This window comes from Hibiscus syriacus, unplaced genomic scaffold (genome assembly GCF_006381635.1).
Source record: "Hibiscus syriacus cultivar Baekdansim isolate YM2019G1 unplaced genomic scaffold, ASM638163v2 tig00111101_pilon, whole genome shotgun sequence".
Classification (NCBI taxonomy): Eukaryota; Viridiplantae; Streptophyta; class Magnoliopsida; order Malvales; family Malvaceae; genus Hibiscus; species Hibiscus syriacus.
This window is the reverse complement of record NW_024062986.1, coordinates 582,811-610,674: the sequence shown is the minus strand read 5'-3', so window position 1 is coordinate 610,674 and position 27,864 is coordinate 582,811. Positions and strand designations below refer to the sequence as shown.

At 33.3% G+C, this 27,864-nt stretch overlaps 3 protein-coding genes, 1 long non-coding RNA gene and 2 pseudogenes across 11 annotated transcripts; 4 read left to right on the top strand and 2 right to left on the bottom strand.

Moving 5' to 3' along the window:
• The first annotated feature begins 1,513 nt into the window (after nucleotides 1–1,513).
• On the top strand, nucleotides 1,514–20,631 carry LOC120153616 (annotated as a pseudogene).
• LOC120153615 (clathrin coat assembly protein AP180-like) lies at nucleotides 2,137–3,798 on the top strand. Of its 2 annotated transcripts, none has more exons than XM_039165531.1 (2): nucleotides 2,137–2,606; nucleotides 2,658–3,798. In XM_039165531.1, exons 1-2 carry the CDS (start codon nucleotides 2,155–2,157, stop codon nucleotides 3,325–3,327), a joined length of 1,122 nt encoding a protein of 373 aa, XP_039021462.1. In that variant the 5' UTR covers nucleotides 2,137–2,154; the 3' UTR covers nucleotides 3,328–3,798. The 2 variants fall into 2 exon arrangements, with proteins under 2 accessions (XP_039021462.1, XP_039021463.1); XM_039165532.1 differs by having other exon boundaries at nucleotides 2,137–2,609; nucleotides 2,661–3,798.
• On the top strand, nucleotides 5,563–11,385 carry LOC120153613. Of its 7 annotated transcripts, none has more exons than XM_039165524.1 (15): nucleotides 5,563–5,785; nucleotides 5,864–6,498; nucleotides 6,591–6,769; nucleotides 7,219–7,279; nucleotides 7,562–7,627; nucleotides 7,885–7,970; nucleotides 8,355–8,418; nucleotides 8,892–9,104; nucleotides 9,847–9,912; nucleotides 10,249–10,328; nucleotides 10,416–10,570; nucleotides 10,663–10,708; nucleotides 10,877–10,891; nucleotides 10,937–11,005; nucleotides 11,271–11,385. In XM_039165524.1, the coding sequence occupies exons 1-11, from the start codon at nucleotides 5,644–5,646 to the stop codon at nucleotides 10,534–10,536; spliced, it is 1,713 nt and encodes a 570-aa protein (XP_039021455.1). In that variant the 5' UTR covers nucleotides 5,563–5,643; the 3' UTR covers nucleotides 10,537–10,570; nucleotides 10,663–10,708; nucleotides 10,877–10,891; nucleotides 10,937–11,005; nucleotides 11,271–11,385. The 7 variants fall into 7 exon arrangements, with proteins under 7 accessions (XP_039021455.1, XP_039021457.1, XP_039021454.1 ...); XM_039165526.1 differs by having other exon boundaries at nucleotides 5,644–5,785; nucleotides 10,416–10,540; nucleotides 10,660–10,704; XM_039165523.1 differs by having other exon boundaries at nucleotides 5,644–5,785; nucleotides 10,416–10,540; nucleotides 10,660–10,708.
• Nucleotides 13,595–19,131, top strand: LOC120153618 (annotated as a pseudogene).
• LOC120153617 lies at nucleotides 20,323–21,332 on the bottom strand. The gene is made up of 2 exons (XM_039165533.1): nucleotides 21,067–21,332; nucleotides 20,323–20,845 (listed from the first exon to the last, which is right to left on the bottom strand). Exons 1-2 carry the CDS (start codon nucleotides 21,092–21,094, stop codon nucleotides 20,499–20,501), a joined length of 375 nt encoding a protein of 124 aa, XP_039021464.1. The 5' UTR covers nucleotides 21,095–21,332; the 3' UTR covers nucleotides 20,323–20,498.
• LOC120153619 lies at nucleotides 20,323–27,245 on the bottom strand. Its single transcript, XR_005518805.1, has 2 exons — nucleotides 27,215–27,245; nucleotides 20,323–20,480 (listed from the first exon to the last, which is right to left on the bottom strand). It is a non-coding gene; the product is annotated as an uncharacterized LOC120153619 (long non-coding RNA).
• Between the last annotated feature and the right edge of the window lie 619 nt (nucleotides 27,246–27,864).

Below are 27,864 nucleotides of genomic sequence, written 5' to 3'. Positions count from 1 at the left end.
AAGCTATTAAAGATCACCGACAAACTGCTAATCTAAGTTGAGTGATGTGAAAAAGTTATTCACAAACGCAAATCGTGTATCTTATAGTGACACATGCCACCATCTTATTAGAAGATAAATAAATTAAAAATTAAAAGAATATCATCCAATCATTTAATGATACACATCACCATCTAACTTGATATTAAATTTATTTAATTTTTTTAAAATAATTACTAAATTGATAGAATATGTAAATATTGAGGACCAAATGAATAATTATACTAATTTTGTTAATTTTCACGTCACTATATTCGTTAAATGATAACGACCATTGACCTTATTGAAACATTTCAATAGTTAAATGGTTTGGTTGATGAAGTTAAACATCGACAGTCAATATGAAATGAAACAATAATTGAGTGGTCACCTCTTTAGTTTACCCTTTAATTAATGTTATTTTTTCTATATAAATATTTCATTATAACATTTTATAATATATATTATAATTAATATGTTATTACGATTATTTAATATTATTTTAATTTTATAATATAAATGATAATTAATATATATGAAATTAATATAATTTAATTAATGTTATAAATTTTTATATTATTTTAAAACTTATATTATAATTAATATATTTTCATAAAATAAATAAAAATAATTTCAAAAATGTTTTTTTTATTAATATGGAGTAAGTACATGTAGTATATATTTAAATATAATTCTCAATCATATGACATTGAACGCTCACATCATTGGTTTCTTGGTGCTCGAACTCGAGATTTTAAAGAATAATAACAATTCATTTATCACTAAAATTGTTAATTCATGTCAAACATAATTTAATTTAAATGTTACTTTTAATAATATGGTAATTATCTATTAATCTTAGAGGTTGCTTCTTCTACTTGAAATCCCGTGTTTGATCCTCATAAAAAATATTTATTATTTTCTTCAAATTTTTACTAATAGAACGATGATATATATAAATTTCATTGAGCGGTTTTAATAATTAAGAAAACTGTAGAAATCTTATATTCGAATGATATGTCTTTAGAGTAGATACTAATTATCAATAACTTAAAGATATTATGAATATATATTATATTATAATAGTCTCGAACTATTTTAATAAAACGACGACACATAATTATTTTAGAAAAAATATTAATTTATTAATAATGTTAGATAAAGTTAAAATAAAATAAAAATTATGATTTGACGGTTTTCTTATTACGTTTCTAAACACATTTTCTATTAAAAAAAGGTTGAAGACAGTTCTTATTTGTTTGAAGAAGTTAAACAGTAATAACTAAAAAAATGAAAACAATGGTGGAGAATATTGGAAAGTTAACCGGCTTGAACTTGATAAGTTGTTCTGTATATAGCAATGGCGATCCACCACTCCTCTCTATCAAATTTTCCATATGAAGGAATAGGTCAACAAAACCTGAGTCGCCGTTATCACGTTAGGCTTTTCTGTTATTCTCCCCCATTGCCTTAAAAATCCCACATTCCCATCCAATGGAATATCATAATTTTCTGAGAAAAGAAAAGAAAATTATCGATCCTTAGCTTTTCTGGGTTCTTTTTCTTTTTATTTTCCCGAGTGTCAACAATGCCAAGCAAGTTAAAGAGGGCAATTGGGGCAGTGAAAGATCAAACGTTCATCAGCCTCGCCAAGATTGTTAACACCAACTCCTCCAATCTCGACGTGGCGGTTCTCAAGGCGACCACTCGCGATCCCGAGCCTGCTGCCGAACTTTACGTGAATGAAATCCTCAAACGATCTCGTCCAACAACCTCAACGCTGCGATTTGCGCCAACGCCATTGCTAAAAGGATCGGGAAAACGAAGAACTGGGTCGTTGCCCTCAAATCGTTGATGCTCGTTCTCCGGATTTTTCAAGATGGGGACCCTTTTTTCCCTCAAGAAGTGCTGCACGCGAGGAACCGTGGGGCGAAGATTTTGAATCTCACCACTTTCGAAGATTACTCCCATTCGAGCCCTTACGATTTCACGGCTTTTGTGAGGGCGTTCGCGTTTTACCTTGATCAGCGTTTGGATTGCTTTATTACAGGGAAGCTTCACAGGATGCTTTCGAACAAAGAGAAGCAGAGTAGCGCCCGACGATGCCGTGGTGTTAACCAACAACCTGTTCGAGAAATGAAACCGCCGATGTTGCTAGATAGGATTTTGTATTGGCAACGGTTGCTCGATCGAGCCATCGCCACAAAACCGACGGGTGCGGCAAAGAATAACCGGCTGGTTCAGGTTTCTCTTTACGCCATCCTCCAGGAAAGCTTCGATCTTTACCGGGATATCTCCGATGGACTCGGTCTCCTGTTAGATAGTTTCTTCCATTTGCAACATCAATCGTGCATCAATGCGTTTCAATACTGTATCAAAGCAACGAAACAGTTCGAAGAGCTTTCTTCGTTTTATGATTACTGTAAGGAGCTCGGAATTGGTAAAATTTCGGAGTATCCGAGAGTGCAGCAGATATCTGAAGAGTTAATGGAGACATTGCAAGAATTCTTGAAAGACCAAGCTTCGTTTCCTTCTCATAATTCACGTTGTTTGCCTTTTCCGTCACCTGCCGATGATCCTGAAGAACCACAGCATGGTTCGAGATGCATATTATTGGAAGATTTGATGGATCAAACAGATTGTGATGAACCTATATGCCCATCTTTCTCGCCCGGGCATTTTTCGGAGACTGCTGAGGAACAATGCCATGAACAAGATGATATGTATAATGTCCACGAAACTGGTTCGAATCATTCACTGCCTATTCACCATGAGTTTTGGATGACTAGAGATTTATTATCGTTCGACGATTGGCTGACGAATGATAATAAATCCCAAGAGCTACAAAGTTCAGCTATGGAGAATTCTACTAATGGTGGTGACTCTTTGTTTGACAACTGGTTTCAACAAGATGATAAACAAGAACAAGCTTCTGAAAATGGTCTCTCCCCTTTCAACAACTGGCTCGAAGAAGACCAAAGCAAGGAAACTTCTCAAAATGGAGCCGAAGGTAATTCATCTGTCAACGACTGTCTTCAAGAAAATCAACAGCATGAGCAAGATCATCTGAATGCAGTCAAGGGCCATTCGTATTTCGATGACGATCAATATGTAGGAAATGGCCGCTCCTTGTTCGTCGATTGGCTCCGGGAAGATAGAAAAGAACCCGAAGAGCAGCAACAAGATTTGGCACTGAATTCGAGCAATGATGGTTACAAGGAAGGATGGGAGCTTGTGTTTGCTGAAGCCACAACACAACTGCACAAGATTCTCAACATTTCGCCAAAGGAACTGATAAAAAACCAATAGTACCTCAAGGCATAGACAATTCATTTCTTGAAGATGAAGCAGATATATCAGCATCCATTGCAACCACTGCTATCAATGCCACTACAGCTTCGCCCGATGAGTTCTCGATGGCACCAACATTTCAGGCAGCACCACCAACTTTCTTTGCTCAAGAACTTAATGACGATGCCAGGCCAACGTTTCAGGCGATTCCGACTTCTCTTTCTGAGGATCCTAATAGCACAACAGAAGCGTTTCAAGACAGCGTATACGATGACCCTTTCGCCCCGTGGCCTGCCATGGAAGCTAGCAATAATACTTCTTTTAATGGGTCAGATGATCAGCAAAATCTGTTACTTCAACAAGAGCTGTGGTTGCAGAAGCAAGACAAGATTCTGAATAAAATTGTCATATCTGATACGTAATTAACGTTGTACAACAATTTTACTATAGATGGATTATTATTATTCTTTGGTTTGCTAATAAAATCCAACATGGAAAGAACTCATAGAAGCGTTTCTTTTCTCCTCATAGTGAGGCAATGTCTATTGAGTATTGATCAGGAATGGCTGTTCTCTGGGCAGATTGATCTAATTACAGAGTTCACAAGATCACATACATTTTCAATGGTAGCATGGTTTTCTAATTAACTTTGCTACACAACCAACCCAAAACCATATCCTTCAATCGTAACCTGAACTTTTAATTCTTATAAAAATTAGAGAAAATAACTTCAGGACTGAAAATGCCTTATAATATATGTTTTTAACCAATTTTTTTTTGGATTTACGAAAATAACCAACAAATTCGCAACGCGAACTTTAATTTCAAACACAGTTTCCAAATTCGCAACTCAGTTTCTGAAATCGCAACGCGATTTTCTTTTTCGCAATGCGAATTTATAATTCGCAACACAGAAGTCAAATTCGCAAAGCGTGTTTATTTTCGCAACGCGATTTTATTTTCGAATTCGAAACACAATATTAATTTCACAACAAAAATGTAAACAATATATCCCGTAAATCGCAACTCATAAGCTAGAACCCTAAATCGCAACTCTATCTCATCTCTATCTCTCACTCTCTACGGCGACATCCGTCCCCATCTCTGACGACCCCCTCTATCTCCATCTCTCAGAGTCACCATCTCACAACCATTCACGGCCACAAATGAAAAATCAACCACCAATAATTAGTTTTTTTAATTATTTTTATTTTGAAATTTTTTATTATTATATTTTTCATATTTAAATTGATAATAAATTTACTCGTAATTTCAATATATAATTAATCATTTCACTTAGATTGCTTAGTAAATTCATTCGGTTGCTTACAAATTGTAAATTATTTACTAAACAACGAGCTATAAACTAGATATCATCACTAACTTAGAGAAAAACATACCTTTATTAAGTTGATAGTTGATATTTTGAGAGAGAAATCATTGAAAACTTATATAGAAATAAAATTATGTAAAAAAAATTAGAGATGGGGAAATGTCGTTGGATATAAGAACGATGTCACCGGAGAGAGTGAGAGATGGAGATGAAATGAGTTGCGATTTAGGGATTTAGTTTATGAGTTGTTGTTACTGCGTAGTTTATATACCCAAAACATTTGTGTTGCGAAAATAAAATTTGTTGCTAAATTAAAATTCGTGTTGCGAATATGAAAATCGAGTTGCGAAAACAAAATTCGTGTTGCGAATTAAAAAATCTTGTTGCGAAAAAGAAATTCGCGTTCCAAAAAAGAAATTCACGTTGCGAATTCAGAAATTCCGTGTTGCGAATACCAAATTCGCGTTGCGATTTCAGAAACTGAGTTCCGAATTTAAAATTGTGTTGCGAAATTGGAGTTCGCGTTGCGGATTTGTTAGTTATTTTCGCAAATCCAAAAAAATTGATTAAAATCGTATATTATAAGATATTTTCGGTCACTGAATTATTTTATCTAAAAATTAATAGTCCGAATGCAAATCTGAAACAATTAAAAGTGATAATAACATAAAATGACTTGACTCAAAAAAAAATCAATTTTTAAATTCGAATAATTTAAATCCACAATAACCTGAATCCAAAAATGATCCGAATTAAAATATCTCAAAAAAAATTAAACCTAAAATAACCCAATTCTAACTCAAGCCGAATCAATATGACCCAACTTTACTGGTGTGAAATGTTTTGGGCTCAAGTTGGCTGCAAAAGAGCTGCGTTTAACTAATCCACATCTATCTATTAACATTCGTTGCCTCTAAATTCCTTCTTTTGAGAGCACTCTCTTAAACCCTTGGCCAGAGCATAGAATCCAGAAACGCAGAGCGAAGAAGAAGCAAAAGCAAATGGTGAACAAAGCATGGAAGATCATTCCAAGGCCTTTACTCGAAACAGTCCTCAACAATCACGCCCAACACCACCGTGTTCCTCAGCCCCTGATTCTCCACGGCCCCCGTGGCGTCGGCAAAACCACTCTTATCCTCGACCGTACGCTCCCTCTTCCCCTCAAATTCATTTCCTTTTTTCAAAGGGAAAAATCCGCTTATTTTCTTTCTTTTTTGCCAGGTCTTCTTGGTGAATGGAATAAAGGTCCTCACTTAACCGGCTATGTCGACTTCGCTCAATCCATTAAAGACCACCATCCTAATTTCGATGGCTCATTTCCTTGGTACTCTTGGTCCTCCTGTGAGTTACCGTCTTTATCCAGCTGCCGAACCCAGCTCGAGAACTGTCTCGAGTCTATGGCTCATAAAGGCATCAAACTTGGAACCATAAGTTCACATCAAATCTTTACTACTCTCAACAAATGGCACGGTATTAACACTGCCCTTCGCCGGATACTAAACCAAAACGCTTCTAAAACTGCTATTTCTGATAAGGTTTCCAGCTCGGGTTTATGGGATCGAGCCGTTTTTGCTTTATCTGCTAGATATAATGCCTCAGAGATCGATGGGGTTCTGGATTTTCAAGAGAGAGGGAAGACTTTGTCTGTCGACGAGGCTTCTTATTTGAAGGAAGCAGTTGTGGCGTTGAGATTGGCTAAGGAGGTGATTAAATTGCAGCAAAAGTGGAGAGCTAATGCCATTGCTGATTTGAATAGGAGTGGACGGTTTTCGAGGTCGCTGGCAAATTCATGTACTGATTGGCCTTGTTTGTTGCTTGAGTTGATCTCTCAAGCTGCTGAGATTGACCATTTTCAGGTAGTTTGTTAACTAGAAAATTTTGAGCGAACCTTGTTTATTGCTTTTAAGTGGATTGTAGATTACATTAGCATTTTGTTTAAATTGGGCAGCCGAAGTTGGTCATAAATAATGTTGAGATTCTTCGGAATGCAATTTTGATGGAAGAGACAACGGTGTGTGGATCAATGTCGGTGTGTGGATCAATGTACCATGACAGTTTGATTTGGAGAATAATTGCTTTAGGAGCAAATGAGCGATGCCTGCCTGTTATACTTGTGACATCAGATAGGTTAAGATATCAAGCCATGTTGTTTATTCTATGTTAAATGTTTCAATTTTTTGCAAGTTTTAGTTCGAGTTTAGACTTTTCAATTTTCCTCAATTATCTGATTTAGACTTCTGTTAAGCTCAGTAGTTCAGGTATGTATTGCAATGACTCAAGAGATGTTTAAAATTTTCATAATTATAACTTTAGTGCTTTACAATACTTGTATCCGTGGAGATAGTGACAACTGAGATGCAACTCTAGCATGCTGTTATTTGATGGTTAATTTTTACATAATTACAGTCTTCTGACACATATTAATTAAGAGAATTGCAAACTTTCTTCCTGTGCTGTATTTCTTGGAACTTTCAGAATGCTATTTTTTATATATATTTTTTTCAAATGCAAAGCCTTTCCAACTCTTTTTTGTCTATTTCTAATGTCTTAGTTCTAACAAATACAAATTTTCTCAGCTATTATTCATATCAAGCTTTCATGGATTTCGGGTTTCCAGATATATTCATCTCTCGTGAGGTACTCAGAAAACTATTTATGATACTCATGTCACATGCACATGCTTGTACGCACACGAACACATTGAAACAAGCACCCTTAAAGCATGTTGGTTTGTATTATGAATATATATACACATGTATGATGGTTCTGTGTGTTTCATTCCGTTGGCATTTAATTAGTGTGTTTTCACCTTAAATCTAGAAATTATGAACAATTTCGATCACCCATTTCACACTTTATATTATATAATTAAGTGATTCCAAATTTTTACTGTCATTACAATTTGTTTGATTTGTGCAGACATTTGGTTGGGCCCCACAAGAAGCTAAAATGCACATGGTTACTGATTATTTCACCCATTCAGAGGTGAGTATTTATTTGTTAAGATAACATTGCTTAGACATAACATTAGGAAACTTTGTCGTAAGCAGGAAACAAGGAAAAGCCATAATTCAAACCCTCGTCAAAATTTATGTTTAGTGCTTAACAGTCTGTAGAGGGCTCTTCCCCTTCAGAATCTTCTATTATTATTATTATTATTTTTGAACAACAGAACCTTCTATTAGAATCTTGAATTAGTGACATTATTGGCAAGCTATAAGCTTACCTTACTCTTATTGCAGTGGATGGTGATTGATGATGTGCTTGGGCCAAACCCTCGACATCTATTTGAGCTTTATGTGCTCAAACAAAGCAATTATTACCAAAAGTAAGACTGTTTCTTGTTCTGTTTGTTGTATTGTTATCTCATTCGTATGCACTAGAATGGCTTCAAAAACTAAAAGATGAAAGTTGCCTTTTCCTAGCTAAAGATTTGTTATTAAAGTCTGCGGTAATAGTGGTCTCTATTCCAGTGTGTTTGTTGTTGCTGAATCTCATTGTGTCTCAGTTACTTTTAAGCTTTCTCTTGAGGTTGTAAGTTAGTCTGTTAGTTCTTTCGTTTGGGATTAATAACATATAAATTTAATAAGAAATTTTGATTTTAAAGTTTGATATGGGTAATTTATGTTAAATACAACTATTTCTTCTTTACTAGTCAAAATCAATGTTATGGACCATGAATTTTGTTAAAACTTATTTTCTTCAACGGTAGGTTGATGGACAACGAGGCAAGTACATTTGAAGACATTGTGGATGCATATTTAGCTTATTTGCAGGTAAGCTTCATGAAATGAAAGCATTTTTTATACTCTGTCCTTAATCCTTCTGGGCCAATGTGCTATCATTACTTACAGGTTTTTAATTTGTCTGGACTGGTTAATAGACATTATTTGAACCTGCTGCATTAATAAAAATCAGTTATAAACTTTATACTTCACCATGAAAATCAAATAAAAACCAATGACTACCAAGGTGGATTCTGTAGCCTGGTTTGAGTTCAAAGCTCAGTTACTTCTCAGATTCATTCAGCTTTCATTTTTTAGATCAACATGGGAATCCTTCTATAGCATCGGTGCATTATAAATGGTTTTTGTTCTTGAAAAAAAAATACAAAGATGTTAGAAATTGTTTACATTTAAAAAAATTGTTAAAAGGCTCATGATACTGTTCATTGTTTTGAGGTATGTTATTTTGGTGCTGTGCTGTTACTCGATATATATATATTGACCATTGCTATAATCATTTTTAGGCTACTGTTGTCAATCCTTCAATGGATAAAGCATTGATGATTCTGCAAAAATTTGCCATTGATGCTCAAAGTGGAAAGATTTTAGAAGATAAATTGCGTTTTGGTGCTCCTTGGAGACACCCTCCATCATCCAATGACCCTGCTAAACGTAAGGAATGGGCGAAGATTCAACTAATGGATTTTGTTCAATCTCTAGTTAATGCAGAATTTGGTGTAAGTGTCCTTCAGCATTCTACACTACTTTTAAATATCTATTCAACTGTTTTTTTTGTGCTTATATTTTGGTGGAATTTTGCTGGCCGTAAATATCGGAATTACTAAGATGACCAATTCTACTCCAAACTTTGTAGTTCAATTTCCATTTTGGGATTAGGTGTCCATATTCTTGTTGATGTTGTGAATTTTCATGATTGCTCATGATATTTACCTCATAAAGGTTGGCTTCAACTTCTTTATCGCCACACTTCTGTTCATTGCTAGCAGTTATCTCGTACATCAGGCGTATTCTTGTTTTTAGAAATTTCTTACATAAATGACAATTGTGACAAGGGCCACTCTACCTGGTGCAGATTGTTTTTGGTTGGACCCATCTTAAAGTTTAACATGGTATCAAAGTATGCTCTGCGCCCCACCTTCCCCCCCCCCCCCCCAAATTTTTTCTTTCCTCAATCATAGGTATAAGATGCAAATACACAATAGGCCTGTTTTGCCTACATGTGAATTTCATGACCTCTGATAGGTCCTTGTCACCCTACACGAGGGGGAGTATTAAAGTGGCGATACTGTTAAATCTTGCATCAGTTTTGTTGGGGACATCCTTGGCACATAAATATAACAAGGGCCACTCCACCTATATATCAAAATGGGTATAGGTTTAGTGCCCATTTATATATAAAATATGGTATTTATTCATGTATTAAGTAATTTTGTGTCCCCCCTTATTTGGGTTATACAGGTTAATTATCTAGCTGACTGCAGCCTAGAGATCTTGGATGATCCAGCTGCCGTTGCGTTAGTGGAGGTATATCTTTCTGCATTTGTTGCCTTTATTACTTTGATTTGATTCAGTTATAATGTTAATTCTTTTTGCCAAAACTAACATTGTCAAATTATCAAAAGTTGCAGTAGAATTAAGTTCCTTGGTAGGATTTGATTTCTTACTCTTTTTCCCAAATGCTTTTGCCTAAAACTTTTGCCAAATAATTTTGATCACATATACTGAGAATGTGATTTTAAACAGACAGCATGTTATATTAATACGTTTGTAAACTGATCATGTGTGGCTTTAGGAGCCATATATCAAGTATATATGCATGAGAAACTGCATTCACAGTTTTGAGAACTCTCCCTTTATTAGGTTGGCTTGCTCTATGCTCAGAGGGATCCCTCTTTCTTTCGCCCCATCTCTAAAGGTATTCAGAGGTGTCTTGCAAGATGGTAAGTGAGAGAAGGTACCTGAAAAAAAGAATGCGAGTGTTATTGTTCGAGTGGCTTGTGCTCAAACATCTGAATCTTGAATCACAGGCTTGTCCAGAAGCGCTTGCAGTTGAGTTACCAAAACTTGCTTCAGTATTTTTGGCAGAGGATTATACGTGGTCGTAGCTACCGTCATTTGATGCTGCAAGTGGGCTATGATAAATACTAGAAAAGAGGAGGGGATGCAGCACATATCAATCCAAGTACTAATCTGTTTTTACAAAAGGCCTTTAATCTATTAGGAGTTATGTTGTAGTTTTCATGTCATAAATAAGGAATTATTATTATTTTTCAGGATCGTCTTGGCATAGATGTAGTTCAAAGCTTCACATGAAATGTAGGTAAATTCCTTTCCTTTGATCTTTTTTATTTTCCTATTCGCTTAACGGAATTTTATGCACATTCATTGGAGTTTCTCTGTTTTTATCTAATAACAACTCTTTCTGACATTCTTATAAAAAAAAACTCTTTCTGACATAATTTACATATATGTTGATAACACTCTGCAGTTGAGCCTTGATGTTGTACAAGTTCCTCCTCTGATTTTCCATATATTCCTACCCTAACAGTTTCCATTATCAAGTGTTAATTTACTACACGGGGACATTTAGTAAATATGTCAAAGCTTCAACGTTATTGTAAGATTTACTTTTCCTTGTTTGACTTGTTGATTCACTTTTGAGATTATAGTTAAAGTCATTCTTTTGGCTTTTCATAGTTAAGTGTACATTTGTGCACAATCTACTTGTATAAGTGATTTTTGATGCACTTTTAAGTCTTACCTATATTCTAAAATGGTGTTTTGAGTTGATGAAAACTCCAATTACATATTTACATTAGTATATATGTTTGTTCTATTGCCATGTAGGTTACTACATACTAAATTGTTTTTTTCATGTATAGGTTATGGTCCAACATGACTACCATTTCTTTGGGTTTGAGAACTAAGAACTTGACTCAACTAATTTGCATATAAATTTGATACGAGAGACAAGTTTTGATACGTAAAAAGGTGAGCAAATTTTTTTAAATGTGAACAGTCTGATTTAGATAATCTAGTGTTGCTTTTCTTGTAGTTGTCAATGACAGTAAATTAGATATATGCAAATTGTACTTGTTTTCCTATGCCGGATTTATTTGGTGTATTGCAGCATTAGTTCCCTTAATGGATTGTGCGACTGCTGTGTACTGTTGTCTGCAAGCTTATCCCTCCTTGAAAATGGCTGCTCGGGGTAATCCAGATTCTTGTATGTTACTAAGATACATCTATTTAATCCTGAACCGTTTTCCATACATTCTCGTCCGATGGTGGTGATAGCTCTGTAATTGCATGTAGTTTGTTTAGTTTCTTTCCATTATCAAAATGAATTGTAGCTATTGGTATTGGGGAAGTTGGTCTCTTTCTGTTCTGAGCCTTCATCCATGCAATAATGCGTTGGAACCAATAACAGGCACTTTGCTTGCCCCCTGGACGAATCAGGACTTTAAAAAGTTTCATGTTGCTAATGATAATTATCACATGTTTTGCTTCTATTTCTTAGTTTCTTTTCTTTCCCAATCACAACCAAGGATTTGTGAATTCATAACTTCAGAAAGAAAAATCATTTTAATGATATCCGTATAACTTTGATCGGTAACTAGAAATATACCCACTTTGTTTCGAGAAATTAAATAATATGGTGTTTGTATTAATGCCAAATAGTACATTGATTAATTTTTAATTAAATAAATTTGAAGTTCTTGAATCGCTCTAGACTATCAAGTGCATTGAGATGTATTAAAAACATAGAAAATAAATAAGATCTGACATCATGGAAAATAACATAGAGAATTAATTTTTAATACACGAGTATTAAAATCTATATGTAATTAAGGGTGAATTACTTCAAGGCTACTAAGTTAATTATTTGGTTTTTATTTTAATATTGAATTAAAAATTTTATTATTTAGATTATTAAATGTTTAGTTTGATTTTAATCAACTATCGTTTGTTTATAGAATTTATTGTTAATGCAATCGCTGTGGTATAATTATGTACCCTTTTTATTAAGCTGTATGAGATAGGGAAGGAGACTTAACTAAGACACGAGAGAGTCGTAAAAATTATATATATATATTTACATAATGTGAAGCTCATTTACTTTTACACATATTTAAGATCGTTAGATGAGTGAAAATAGATGAATGAGATTAACAGTAGAATATGAGAATATTTATTGAGGAAAAAAAAATAAAGAGTCAATCTCAGTCATCTACCGTTAATCTCAACTATCTATTTTCACTCATCCAATAATCATAAATCTGTGCGAAACTAAATGAGTTTTATATCGTGTAAGTGGTCTTAATATATATATATATGTGTGTGTGTGTGTGAGAGAGAGAGAGAGTTTAAGTGGATATGAATATAAAATTCGCTAAATAAAATTAAATATTTATTTTATGATTGATACAAATTATATACAAGTAAAATTGTGCTTGTTTAATTTATTATATATAATTTTTTAAATTAATATTTAATCTATGAATATAAAAAGAAACATATAATTATGATCTAATTAATTTTGAGTTTTTTTTGTCTTTAATATTAATTTTATATTTGATAATTGTTATTTAGCTTATGTAGTAAATTTAACTTTGTCGAATTAGACGACAATCAAGTAAAATTTTGAACTATTTTATATAAATTGAGTCTTTATTTGAAAAAACAAAATTAAATAAATTAATGGAATTTGATTATGAAAATTTCAAATAATAACTCAATTGATATATATTTTTCAATTTTAAAAGTTTATTTAATTATAAATTTTGAACAAAAATTCAATTAAGATAATATTTCACTAAAAAGTATTTCATTATCTCCTAATTAAATACAACAAATTTTTTTCTATAATCTTTATTATTTTAAGGATCTTAAATCCAAACACTAATATTTAATGATACTATGATAAAGTTTTAATTATGTAAAATTATCCAATGCATCAAGTATAAGGTTAATTTCTTTTTGAGTTTTTGTCAAGAAAAATGCAGGGTCAATGGGATTGTGGGAAATGTGCAGAGAACTTAAAATAAACTAGACCAGTGGTTTTGATTCACAGATCTCTGACTCCGCACGCAAAGCAGAACCACACCGTAAAGTTATCTGCCATCCTTGTAGATTCAAATATTGAAATCGGAGGGAAATGAAAATAATACGTAGTATTTATTTATTATTTATTTAACTATTTTCTTACAACGGGAGAGTGAAGAAACTCTTTATTTCCCTCTTGGTTTTTTTTTTTTTTTTTTTTTTGGCTATTTTCAAACTACAGAAGCTCTGAACCAGGAGGCTCCGTCGAACTGTTGAGGAAGAAAAACGCCTAAACTCCTTAAGCCAATGGCCGAAGCCCTAAGACCTAATCCTAGGCAACGGATCTCTATGGCTGCTTGCATCCAGTCCCCAACGGATCTCTAGGCAACCGTAATTCGCCATACTCAGCCTCCGACTGATCCCGATCTTTGCCTTGATAAAGATCAGATTCTCGAGTAGTTCCAAAATTGCATCAAACTGGCCAGTGAAAATGTCTCTAGTTCCCGTTTACTCACTCTATCCCAGTTATTGTCATTATAGGAAGATGTGGGTTTTAGCTTTCTAGATTTCAGTAAATAAATTTTATAATCTATGCATTCTGTCCCCCCCCCCCCTCAAATTAAGAAAATCGTAAGTGGTAGCATTTGAGTTCTGCTGGTTGCATTGTTCTAATGTCATTTTATGTATATTTTTTTTGTGGTGCAGAAAATTAATCAAAATATTACTTGGGAGCTGAATTTAATAGATCATCTTCGCGACATTATCAAGGTTGAAGAAGAAAATGACGTGGAGACGAACTTTCAAAAGGTATGTTTAGTGTTTTTTCTTAGGTTTAATATGGTAGGAAGTAGAATAAACAAGATGTTGAATCGTCTCCGAGAACAAAATCGGTCAAAGAATTCCTAGGCTAATGTTGGGGACTATGTTTTGGCTTTAATGCTTATTTATTAGAGAAGGCATTTCCTTTTAGTTACCGACAATGTTATTACCATCTTATAAACAAATCGATGCTTAGACTAAAAGTCTGAAACGAGAAGTTACTTATGTTGTTCTGGAACAGAACATCTGCATTTTCAACTGCAAGTGAGTCAGACCGTGAGAACCTGCAGTGTAAATGTTGAGCTGAACCGGTTGCGTATAACTAGACGTGGAAAACTCCTATATCCTTGTTGTGTCATAACTATGTTTAGAGTATTGTATATTTATAGAAAAGTATTTTATGCATCATTAAGTTTGTTTAGATAGCTTTTCATATAGTTGTGTATTCGTGTCCGTGTCTAATATTTGTTAAGTCTAGCTACAACTGTGAAAGCCAAAACTGTCAGATATATTTGGAGAAAAGGGCCAAACATTCTAGATTGATTAATTGATGATATTGACATTGTTCCCTCATGTTTAAGGAATGAGCTGCAATATATTTTGTACAGGCCAGTTGTACTTTGGAAGCTGGTGTTAAGATTTACTCACTGAGGGTGGATTCGGTTCATTCAGAGGCGTACAAGGTTCTCGGTGGGATAAACAGAGCATGTTATGAAAATGAGCAAGGTTAGATTTGTTTTTTGCTGGTACCTACCTTATTTCTCTCTATCACTTTTTGTATGTCTGATTCTGACATTTAGCTATCTAAGCTCTCTGTTGCGTTTGCTTTTCTTCGGATTAGCTTATTGGGTTTCAAAACCTGTTAAATAAAGGAGCAGGCTATGCTAAGGGCATAATCTGCTCCATTGCTTGCCATGAAATGCAAGAGGTTGTAAAAAGACATGCCATGTTAAACATTTAATAAATTTTACCAGCATTGTTGTTGTTAAACTCTTTGGACCTAACTAATTATATTCTGTAAATATACATATGTGGTAGATAATAGATAAACCAGACGAGTTATTCCACCTATGCTATCAAAACATATACATTTGGACCAACTTCAAGTTCTAGAACCTCGACTGATGCAGACTAATCAATAAGTTTTTTCATGGAAAGAAAGAATAGGTTATCATCAGATTTCTATCCATTGACTTGCTCTGCTTTATCCTGTCTGATTTGAGCTAAATATGTTGTTGTCACAATGCCAGATTCTGTGATGGAGGATAACAATGCTGCTACTGCACAGAAAGGCAATCCAAAGAAAGATTTAGAGAAAAAGGTTTGTGGTCTGTAAATTCAGAAAAAACTTCTAGCTCAAACAATATATTGATGGTTGTCTATATATGCAGATGTTCCTTTATCAACATTGGAATCTTCTTTTGAAGCTCTTAATGTAAAAAAATTTGATGGTAATCACACATACCAACAATCTTGATTCCAGTATGATGCACAAGCTTTGATTATGACACTATCTGTTTGTTTTCAGTTGCCTTTGCAGTGGATCCTCTATAACATCAAACATCTGCGCAATTTGATGAAGGTGAAGCCAAAGGTCTTTTGTTGAATATTCTTGGTGTTTATGCTGGATGTCAGGTTCTCTTTGATTCATTTGAAGTGCCAGGGAGGGAAATTCCTTGTTCAAATCAACAATGTTGAACTATATTTTGATATAACAATTAAGGCAAAATGTTTTTGAACTTGAATTGAATTTATTCAAAGTTTTTCAAAGTTTTTAAAAATAATTCAAAGTCCATTTAAAAGTAGAATTGAGTACAAAATGAATTTTTGGACAAGAAGTACAAATATTGTTCTTACAGTTATCGATACCTAATGAACAATACCGATATTGTTCATATGGTATCGATACCAAAGATAAGGGAAATATCGATACTCACTAGGTAGTACCGATACTACCAACATTGCTCAAATTCCAGAATGCAAAAATAATACCGATACCCAAAGGGGTACCGATACTACTCTACACTGTAGTATCGATACCATAGGCATAGTATCGATATCATTAGGCCCCAATGGCTAGTAACGGCTAGTTGATTTAAAAATAACAAAGGTAGTACTGATACTTCCTTTAGGAGTACGATACTCTCTGTTCTGGGCAGTTTTATTTTGCACAAAAATTGATCCCCAACGGCTCCAAAACACTCCCAATGGCTAGAAAAGGCCACAACAACATTCCAACATATAAATACAAGTTGAGGACACTTGAAGAAAGGTTAACATCTATCCAAGCAATCAAATATAAGAGAATAATTTTTCACTCTTTATTCCAATTCTCTTGTATATATTTTGTTCTTTTGAGCTAAATTTTGTAAACACCTACTTTAGAGAGGTTTCTTTGTTTACTTCTTTTATCCTTTTGTAAAGTTGTTTTTGGTTCTATCTAAGCCAATTAAAAAGATAGGGAGTTTGTAAAGGTTACTCTTAATTCTTGAAAAAGAAATAACAAATTAGTGAATTTGTTAGAAAATACTTAGTGAGGAGCTAAGGTAGTGGAGGTAGATTTAGTTGAGAAGTCGAACAACTATAAATCATTGTGTTCATTGTCTTATCTTTTACTCTCCTTACTCTCTGAACAATTTTTTATCAATTCACCCTTTTGCACATTTTTCGATTGTTTGATTTGAGCCTCTTCGATCCTAACAAACACGATGTATCTGAAACAATTGATCTATCTTTCGCTGAAGGTTTGGTTTTGGTTTTCTCTGGCGTGTTTTGACATCTTTATTTGTGAAAAGTAGGTTTTGTTATTACTTCCATTCTTTGATCTATTTACAGAATACCTTTAGCATATGGTATTGAACATGCAAGCAAAGGATGAAATTTCACCGACTCTCAAGAATATAGTCAACCAATTTAATGAAGATAACAGAAGGCCATTGGAGAACTTTTCCTGCAGTCAGAGATCAGCAGACCAAGCTGATACTATAAATAATGAAAATGAGTTCAATAGTGTTGCATTTGAGAGTTTTGAATCTGATGGTTTTGATCATGATGACCAGCCAAGCATTGTTGATGAGGAATTTAATGGAGTGGAGCCATCTTTCATGAGTTATCATGAGGTTTAACAAATTTCCTTCTCTTAATAGTTTAAAGTTGTTAAGAATGTAATTGTATGCTTGTTATTCATAAATCATAATTGAATTCAACAGGATACAGAGCAATTTTCTTTCAACAATCCCGACGTAGATGACAAATTTGAAGAAGTTGATGAATATTTGTTTTTGAGCTTGGGATTTCCTTTGAAACAAAAATGCTTGGGCGGGTCCTCATCATTGGAAATATCGAAAAATTAAAGGTACATGTTATGGAGCTACTGACAAGTGCTATATTTTATTAACATTTTTACCTTTCTTGGTTCAATAACATAATTTTGTGCGATGAATACCATAGGTTCTGAGGATGTTTCTAATGAAGAAAATGCAGCAACTGTAACAACAAAGAAAACCAGAAATAAGAAACAAACTGAGCCTGATATTGATTTCACACAAGCCTTGGATAATGAAGTGCCAGACATCTTTGCTCCTCCCAAAAATCTGAAGTCATTACTGCTACCTTCAAGCAGAGCACCTTGTAATACAAAGCTTCCTGAAGATTGCCACTATCAACCTGAGGATCTTGTCAAATTGTTTCTTTTACCATATGTGATGGTAATGTGTGATCACAAGTTTGCTACTAAATATGACTTGGTCAAATGTTTTTCTCATTATTTAATTTTCTTTTAATAACAGACATTCTTTTGTAGTGCCTTGGAAGGAGGAAAAGAAAGCTGTCAGGTAATTCTCTCATAGATAGATACTTTTCAAATGGTAGTATTTTTCTTGAATGTTTGTGAACTGCCAATCAGTCTATAAATTTCCAATGTTGATAGGACCAACATTGTATTTGTCATATTTCTCTAGTTGAATTTTTTCCCCTCACATCATTATGGATGGAGTTCTGTTGTCCAAATGGGTTAAAGCTAAAAATCTGGTTTTTACTTGTTCTTTAGCTTATTAGAGGACACAGTGTTTATTCATTTTAAATGTTTCAAAATATGTAATTTGATTTTAATCTCTTACAGGAACTTATTCTTTTCGGCTCATGAATGCATACTTGGAACTTGCTTTTTCGTGACTTTTCTTCTTAATGGTTTCTTGTTTTGCTTCTAATACATTACATCTTGTCTCGTGGCCAAAAGAAGGGATCTTGTTTCAATGTATCTATTGATGATAAAATGTAGAACATTTACTGATGTGCTATGGTGTAGTTTTTATCTTCACACCTTAATTGATTTTCAGATGAATCAAGGGAACAGTGTGATGATTATGACCCACAACCATCCTGGGAAGAGGAAGGTGCATTTGGTGGTTTTGACGATGAAGTTGATCATAGCGATGTTGATTACTCTGGCATGCTTGTTTCTCAGCCTCGACAGGTTGTTCTTTCAGCCTTTATTTCTGGTGTTTCTCCATGCTAGCCCTTGATGGTGCCCCCCAGATTGAAACAAGGAGTTGTAGTGACTTATAGTTTATTTTATTAATTGCAACCTTAACTACTGCTTTGAGAGTTTAGATGATAGGCCCTGGGAGTGGGATGGGCTATTTGTAATTTAAGATTTATCTCATACATGAAATATGTAGTTAATGCTAGTTCTTTTATGGCTCTCACTTCTGTTGTCTCATTCAGGTTAGTAAAATTGAAGTTCAGTATGACAAGACATCTAAACAAGTTGATGTCCAAGCTCTGAAAGAAACTCTTTGGGACCAGATACAACAATTTCAAGAAACATCATTTCAGGTACCAATTTTCTTTTGCTTTTTGTAACACTGTTTTAAAAATATACACGATAGTCATCTTACTATCCTTATATTGCTCACTAAGTGGTTAGAGTCTCTCCGAATTGGCTTTACCTGCACCTGCAGGTACTCAAATTCATCTGTACTTTTTGCACCATTAGCAGTGCAAACACAGGAAAAAAAAAGTAACGAATCTTGTAAAAGGAAAATGGAGAGGTTAAAAAAATGGCGAGTTCTACACAATGAAGCATGAAAGAACCATCATGTTTAATGAAGAAAAAAAATAAAGCAGGAAAATGAAATGTGAACTTGGTTTGGTTCCCTAGAAATTCGATTTCTTTCACTGACTGGTAATCTAGCATTGTTGTTGCGGTGAATCTTAACTTTTGACCACAAAAAACGGCCAATAGCAGTGCTATACAGGGCCTTAAGCTGAGAATTCTAACTTTCAACATGTTTTTCTTTTGTGAAGGGCCTTAAGCATCTCTTGGCAAGCTTTCCTGCCGATTGTAAAGCTGCTGCAACAACCAAGGAGATCTCCCCGCATCTGTGTTTCATATGCCTGCTACATTTGTCCAATGAGCATGGACTAATCATTCATGGTTGCCCTGACATGGATGATCTCGCTATACAACTTCCGCACCAGGGGAAGCACACAATTGAAGCTTTAGTTAAACTATAATGTTTGTAAAATTTGTTTGATAAACCGCTGGGCTTATCACAGAGTTGCAAACCTGATCTTCATACTTATACTTTTAAGTAGGTTGCTCAAAAATTTCTTTCTACCACAGCACTCAAGAAATTGATGCTCTGTACCTCAGAATCCAACATTCTTTCAGAACTGTTCATTTTTGCTATATAATGATTATTGTTGTGAGTTCATTTTTTTTCCTTTTGCCAAATTGTTGGAGGCATTTTAACTATAAGAATTTTGATATGGTACTGAAACTAATTTAATCACAATAAAACATTCAATAAATACCCACTACTTAATAATATCATAAAGAAGGATTCAATTCCAAAATTAGAGATCAAATTTCCCAAGTTGGATAATTAAAAGATTTAGGAAGAATGTTAGGTTTAAATGAGGTAAAAAGAAGCTCAATGCTCAATAGAACTAGAACAAGTTTTATATTCCAAACTATTTGTTTTTCTATGACACAAATCACAATCACTTTTAAGAGTCTTTCAAGAATGACAAAATTATTAAAAACAGTCTTTCAAGAGCAACAACTCACCCAAAACACCAACATCTTTAAGTGGAAATGTGGAATTACGAAAAACAAGGGTAACTATACTTAAAGATCAAACACGAACTTAATTAGACTACCTATAAGATTAACTCTGGAATTCTTGACTATAGGACCGATTTTGCAGTAAGATGCAATAGCACTGAGCATGTAAGATCATTCAGGCAGCTTGGACATTACCTTGCGAGTTTGTATGAGATTTAGCAACACCTTCTCTCCACCCTTTTTGACGAGCTCTTGTTTCCCACATCTCTGTCAACTTCTTCTGAGCCACCAGTGCTGCTTCGGCTTTCTCCCTTGCTTCTTCACATGTTTCCATACCTGAACTGCACTTGTCTGCTTCCTTTTGATACTGTGATGCTATCTTCTTAGCCTCGAGTAACGCCATGTCGGCCCGTTGCTGACTTTCCAAAGCTTCAGCTTCTCTTAGCTTCAGTTCTTCAGTCAGAAGTTCTGTGAAGTTCTTTTCAGTATCCTCGTTCACCTCCGGATCATGCTTCTCACAATCTGCAGAATATTTAAGTACAACCTTCAATACACCAACTGTATAAAAGAACTCATATAAGACTACCATTTTCATAATTCATACATTCAAAGCAACAAGTGTGGAAGCCGGTGATAACCATTCCGAACCAACTCTTACAAAAATCACAAATTTCCTTCTAATTAAGTTATATAGTTCTATATTCCAACAAATATATCCATGATATAGAAAGTGGAAAACTGACCTACTAAGGAAGCATTGCGCCGTATCATCAAGGTCTGAAATGACTAAATCGGCGTCAGCGGCGTAAGTATCATTACCATCCCGTTGATCGGCGGCATCGTGGTTATCTTGGAGGAAACTATGAACGAGTTCAGAGAGGGAAGGAGAGTCATCTCCGACGACGGTGGAGGAGGCAGAGTGTTCGCTTCCGCTGCTGAAATAACCGGCGCCGACGAGTTGAGCCTTGACCCTGTCGTCGAGCGGGTCAGTGACTCGTTTCACTCTTCTATGAAAACTAGCCATTGGAGTTTTGAATATGACTGGTTTTGTATGTGTTTGTTGGGGTTTTAGGCTCAGACATCTGGAGTGACGAGCTTAAATTATACTCCACTTAGTACATGGGGATTTAAAGGTGGAATATTCCCATGTAGATGCGGCCTTTAGGGTCTACAGGTTGCCGCATATCCTACACTGCATATGGTTTATTCGGCTTTGAGCGAATGTTATTAATATTTGATTAAGTAATTATTTAAATTTTATTAATAATTAATTGGTTTAGTGTAATGAGTTATTATTAGATTCTTAAATAAGGTTAAGAATTCAAATCCTGATACTTACGAATGAAATAAAATTATATTAGGAGGGTCACCATCATAATGAATCTCTAAAAAATCTTATATGGATTAATCGATCAATAGATCATATATCAAAAGATCATCAAATATGTATAGTGTTCATTTGAATTTTTATCTTTTATTTTTTTAACATTTTCTTTTTTTAAATAATCTTTAATCAAATGAAAATTAGTAAAAAAAATTCAAACGAACACTATACTCCAATACACTGTCTCTATCAACAAACTCCTCATATTTGATGATCTTATTCTTCCTTAGCCATATGTTCAACAATCGTTATTGGACAATGCATACCAAAATACAACTTACTTTCAAATAAAGGTCTCTGTCTAGCCATGCATTAAAACAAAATTTTGTTGTCTTACTATTGTTAAAAGGCTTAATATAAAAAAATGTTAAATTATATATATTTTTTAATTTAGGTATCTAATTTTTTTAATATGTGTTTAATGTTTCCACAATGTTATCATTTAGGTATCTCGACCTTAACGGACGTTAAAAAAATTTCATCAACCACTAAGAATGTGACACGTGATGCCTTTATAATTTTTTAAAAAATTTATGCCTTTATAAATTTTTAAAAAGTTATTTAAAAAAACTAAAAATTATTATAATTTAAAAAATCTAAAATCTCGAAAAAATCTTAAAATCCTTAATCCCAAAGCATCAACCTCACCTGTCAGTTTCCACATTTGTGGATGCCCTCACCGATTGCATCCTATCCACCCATTGGTTATCATCAATCGTGGCTTCAAACCCCCAAATATTTAAACCCAAATCCTTAAATCCAAACCATAAATCCATAAATTCCAATGTCCATCTATCCTAATAAGTCGACGGGTGGTCGACGACGAGTGAGTTAATGATCATTGGTGATGGTGATGTTCGACGTCGAAATTGAAAGTATTGGGACCATTTATAAAAAAATTGAGTTTTTATTTATTAATTTATGAATGTTGCTTTTTTAAAATTAAAGAAAATAAAAAATCAACCACGTATCAAATATTGATTGGTTGTCTTATTTTTAACGACCGTCAAGACATATGCACCTAAATGATAACATTTGAAACGTTATGCACCTAAATTGAACAAAAAAAAGTTTAGGCACTTAAATGAGAAAAGAGGTGTAGTTTGGGCACTTATTTTATTAAGCCTCATTGTAATTTTAAATTACACGTGTCATCACCTAATTAGAGATTAAATTTATTAACTTTAATTAAAACTAGGACTAAATCGATAAATTATGTAAATATTGAGGATTAAATATATAATTATGTTAATTTTTTAACAGACATGTCACCACCTCTATTAAATATTAACGACTGATGGTTTGATTGAACTAATTAAATAGTTAGATAGTTTAATTAACAAAATTAAAAAAATCAATGGTCAAAATAAAAAGTGACAATAATTAAGTGATCATGGGTATAATTTACTTTAAAAATTATTATCTAACTAATAATCAATATTTTGTTATTAGTAATATATTACCACATGTATTTAATTGTTAATATAATATATACCACATTAGTATTTAAGTGGTTGTGATGTCAAAATTTTCCATTAATGTTTGATTTTTAGTATATTTGTATTATCTCATCCAACTAATGTAAGTTTAAAAGGTGAAATTATAAATTAATAACAGCCCGCAAATGCAGTTTCCCAAATTATTAGTTCAACCTGTTTAATCCATACACTAAATGTATACTATTCGATTTATGAAAACAAAAAACAAACTTGTAAAAGTAGGCCCAGTGGTGTGTTTAACAAGTCTATTTTATCTTGTCCTGCTCTAAACTGGGCTGCCCTTACTTCATTTGGATCTTCAGCCCTCGCCAACTTGAACTGGGTATACAACAAATCAAATGATGGTGTCATCCAATTGAGATTTTAGTTTGCAAAGAGAAAATTTATATATTTGTGTAATTCTTAAGAATCACTTGACCCAAAACGCCAGCAAATTACAAGCTAAAAGGGTCTGGTCACATACAAAACTCCTAAACCCAAGGTCAATTGAAAGCAGAGATCTGATTGGCGGGTGAGTCCGCGACTGTAAACTCATGGGTGAAGTTATCAAATTTCTTCTCCCGCGTCCCTTTGTTTATTAAAATAGTCCTACGAATTTGGCGGTTTAATCGTCGTGTCGCCGCCGCTAGTTTTAACAATTTCTGGTTCCGGACAACAATGCACCGACCATTTCATTTAAATTTTAAAATAAAAAATTAGCTACACATCATTAAACTTCGTTAATTACATTATTAAACTAAAAAATCATTTTTAAAACAGCCCTAGACCAACAAAAGCACTCCACCACCAACGCATCATTAGCTTGGATTGGAATAAAATTAAGACCAAGAAATCACGCAACAGACACACGACTTCCATATTACTTGTCATTTTCATTTCCTCATCTTTACTTTTTTTCTTGTGGGGTTTGGTTTCATTTTAATTTAATTTACTAAACCCATGTCCTTCTCAATTACAAGACAAGAAACACAACACCCGGGATTAAAGTAATACCAATACCATTTGTAATAAATATTTTCATAGTAGAATGATAAAACTTCGTAATAAAAAATCTAGATATCATAGGTTTAAATTTTAACGTTTGTAAATGAAATAAATTAGATTGAGAGTGTCATCCTACGAATCTATAAATTTAAAAATGATGGTCTAAACTTTTAATTCTTTTTGTTAAAAAAAATAAGTATAGAAATTCATTTATTTTCTTATTTTCTCTTAATATACAAAATTAAATTTAACAACTTTTAAAAAAATAATATCCACTTACTCATATAGGGGTTTAGTAAATTAATAAATTTAATTAAAATAGTTATAAAAAATCTAAATTAATAGAGTCTCCATAATAAAGAGACATGATCAAGAAAAAAAAATGAACGGTCAGTGATGATGGAACAAGCTGGCCTTCACTGCCTGTTGAATTATCTCATCCTTTTCTTATTTTTCTGATTAATTATCTTTATAGATTTCAATCTAGGGTTTTATTTAATATTTTTTGGCACATTATACCGACAAATAACAATGTTCGACTATGAATTTTTATTATATAAAAATGTCAAGAGTGTTACAGGATAGAGCTAAATAAATATACAAGCTGAAAGTTTATTTTGTTTTTATAGCTTGTTTCATCTGAATTTACTTTCTGGCGTCAAATGATTGCATTTTTGCATGCATTATGAGTTTTGTATACCATTAACGGTTAATCAAAATAATCACGTGTTTGAAAATCGACACTCCTGTGTCACGGTGACAAGAGTTTATGTCATCAGATTTACTGACAGATGTTGTTTCTTTCTGTAAAAGTGCAGTCGTTGTTGAATACTGGGAAATCATACTGTACTGAAATCATTCTATAAATACATTAAAACATTAATATTTGAAGTAATATGTATAATTTTATATCTCATCTTAAATTGAATTAATAAATATATTCTTAATAATATTATTAATTTATCATCATTTGATTTTTTAAATAATATAAAAATTATAATTCTTTAATATATTTATTGTACCAGAGATATTTGTTGTACTCGTTAAAAATTCTCCGCATATATCATTTATCATTGCAGTTCACAATTATCGAATGACCCTAAAGTACCTTTAAACCTCCGACGCCTCAAAAGTTAGGACAACATAAAGGAAACCTTTCCGGAAGAAGAATTCAGAAGATTTAAATTTTGAGAAAATGCAATTAGCTTATATGATTCTTGACAAATCAACGTGATATGTTAGTATCAAAATAAACAATCATCTGATCACATCAGCTAGATAAATCTATTCTATTATTGTACAAATAATTATTATAATTCCGCGTCTAACATCAACACTAGCAATGTGTATATATACTCTTATAATGAGTAGAAAAGGTAGGTTTCCGCCTTTGGCTCACTCTTATAACCAACTCTTCGATCAACCACCAATCAGGGATGAATGTATAATTTTATGTTAGACAGGACGAACTTATAAAATTTTAAGAGTATACATACTTATGAAATTTTGGGGGACAAAAACAAAATTTCAATAAAAAAATTAAAGAAAATATCTAAAATATATAAGATTTTGAAAATTTTAAGGGGATTATTGCCCCCTCTTGGTCCATCCCTACCACCAATCAATCACTAGATGTGATTATCTGTCTAAATCAAAAGAAATAAATTGATATTGATCGACACTGTCGTAACCGGTTTTCGACCGGGCACGAAATATTTACTTGACGGGAAAAGTGATGTGAATAAATGGTTTTTTTAAAATAATTTGGGAGTAGCCATCGGCCTTTTGGGTTAGGTAGGTCGAATACCTAAAAATTATCTTTTAAAAGAGTTTTAAGGAAACATCAGTTAAAAGATGAATTGATCTGCGTTTTAACCAAAAATTCGTTCTTTTTAATAATAAAAAGGGATTCGTGGTCGATTACGTTTGGGGAATGATTAGCACCCCCACAACGCCCAAAATTGGTACTTATTAATTATAAATTGTCTCTTATTATTGGAAATTTAAAAATTCAAAAATATATTTAATTTATAATCCTATTATTTCAAAGTTATAATTATATAAAAATATATTTATATATAAAATATAAATAAAATATTTATTTATTTAAAAATATCAGAAAATGACTTCTAGGTGCCTTAAGACAGCTCTTTTCTTCGATATTAATAAATAAACAATTAATAATTTTAAAAAAATAGGATATTTATTTATTTAAAAATATCAGAAAATGGACATCCAGTTATTTTAATACTGCCATTTCTTAATATTGAAAAATAAATAAATATATATTAAAACATAATTATTAAAAGTAATTTATGAAATATAGGATTTTAAATAAAAATATATATTATTTATTATATATATATATATATATTTATTTATTTATTTTTATGAATAATAATAATAATGAAATAATAATTAAAACAATAAAAATAATAATAATAAAATAAATAATGATTAAAATAAAAGGAAATAAAAATATAGTATTAAAATGTAAAATATTAAAAATCATAGTAAAAAATAAAAACTAATGAAATTAATGATTAAAATGTAAGATTATAAAACTAAAGTTCTAATTCGAAATATTATAAAACTTGAGTACTAACAGTGTGATTTAACCATAATTCATAATACGAGATTAAAATAAAAATTACTAAACTATGAGGGACTAAATTTGATATTTACCTTAAATATATATATGCTGATAAGGACTAAATTAAAATAAAATAAAATTAAAAGACTAAATTAAAATAATCAGAAATTAATTTCAGTGACTAAATTGTAATGATCACAAACTATAATGACTGCGGACATGGTTTACCCCTGATAGAAATTACACACACACCCCTCCCCCTAAACGACGTCGTATGGGGGAGGGGTTATAAACCCTAAATGGCTGGCCCTACGGGCCAGCATCTTTATTCGCTTCTTTCCTCTTCTCTCTCTATTTGAGAGAGAAGAAAAACTCTCTCGCCTCTCTCTTCCTTTTTCCCGCCGGAGGCTGGCCGACCAGCGACCGGCAACCTTACTCTACCATCGACCGGAGTTAGGAAAATTAGCCCAAACCGTAGATCTCTACATCCTAAGGTCGAATACGGCCTCTATTTGTCCTAAAAATCCTTAGAAATTCCTAGATCTAGGATTTTACCTTCGAAATCCGAAGGTTTCCGGTGATGTTTCGAGTGCCTCCGATGACAAAGTAAGCTCTCTCTTCTCTTCTCTTCTATTTTTTTTTATACTGGTTCGTCGTTGAATGAGATCGTTGGTAGTTTTTCTTCTCGTAGTGTCTCGTTTATATTTGCTGTGCTCTCTTTTCGTTTCTGTCTGTGTTTTCCCTTCTGTTTTCGTGGCTGTCTCCTTTTTTCTCTTTGCAGGTGTGGTGGCTTTTATAGCCACCACCGAGGCTCTCGTCGGACTGGTCCTAGAGATGATTTCTAGTGAGTCACCGAACCTGTGGTGACTAACCGAAGAATGGGATGCGTGGACGGCTGGAATGACTCCTCTGGGAGCTTCGATGGGTGTCGTGGCAGTGAGGTAGCGACGTGGGGCAGCTGACCGTCGGCAGTGGCTGGTTGGAGCACTTGGCAGCAGGGGGATGAGGCAATGGTAGAGGCGGCGCCGCGTGGCAGCTGGGAGCTTCTGGAAGCAGCGGCGGCTGGGGCTAGGGTTAGAAA

Bases quoted from the DNA above. Each gene is read 5' to 3' on its own strand.
- LOC120153613 (XM_039165524.1), top strand. From the start codon at position 5,644: ATGGTGAACAAAGCATGGAAGATCATTCCAAGGCCTTTACTCGAAACA. The intron at 5,786-5,863 runs GTACGCTCCCTC...CTTTTTTGCCAG, and splicing joins AACCACTCTTATCCTCGACC to GTCTTCTTGGTGAATGGAAT. The intron at 10,329-10,415 runs GTAAGTGAGAGA...CTTGAATCACAG, and splicing joins CAGAGGTGTCTTGCAAGATG to GCTTGTCCAGAAGCGCTTGC.
- LOC120153615 (XM_039165531.1), top strand. From the start codon at position 2,155: ATGAAACCGCCGATGTTGCTAGATAGGATTTTGTATTGGCAACGGTTG. The intron at 2,607-2,657 runs ACAGCATGGTTC...GGATCAAACAGA, and splicing joins GCCGATGATCCTGAAGAACC to TTGTGATGAACCTATATGCC.
- LOC120153617 (XM_039165533.1), bottom strand. From the start codon at position 21,094: ATGATACGGCGCAATGCTTCCTTAGTAG. The intron at 20,846-21,066 runs GTCAGTTTTCCA...AATATTCTGCAG, and splicing joins GCGCAATGCTTCCTTAGTAG to ATTGTGAGAAGCATGATCCG.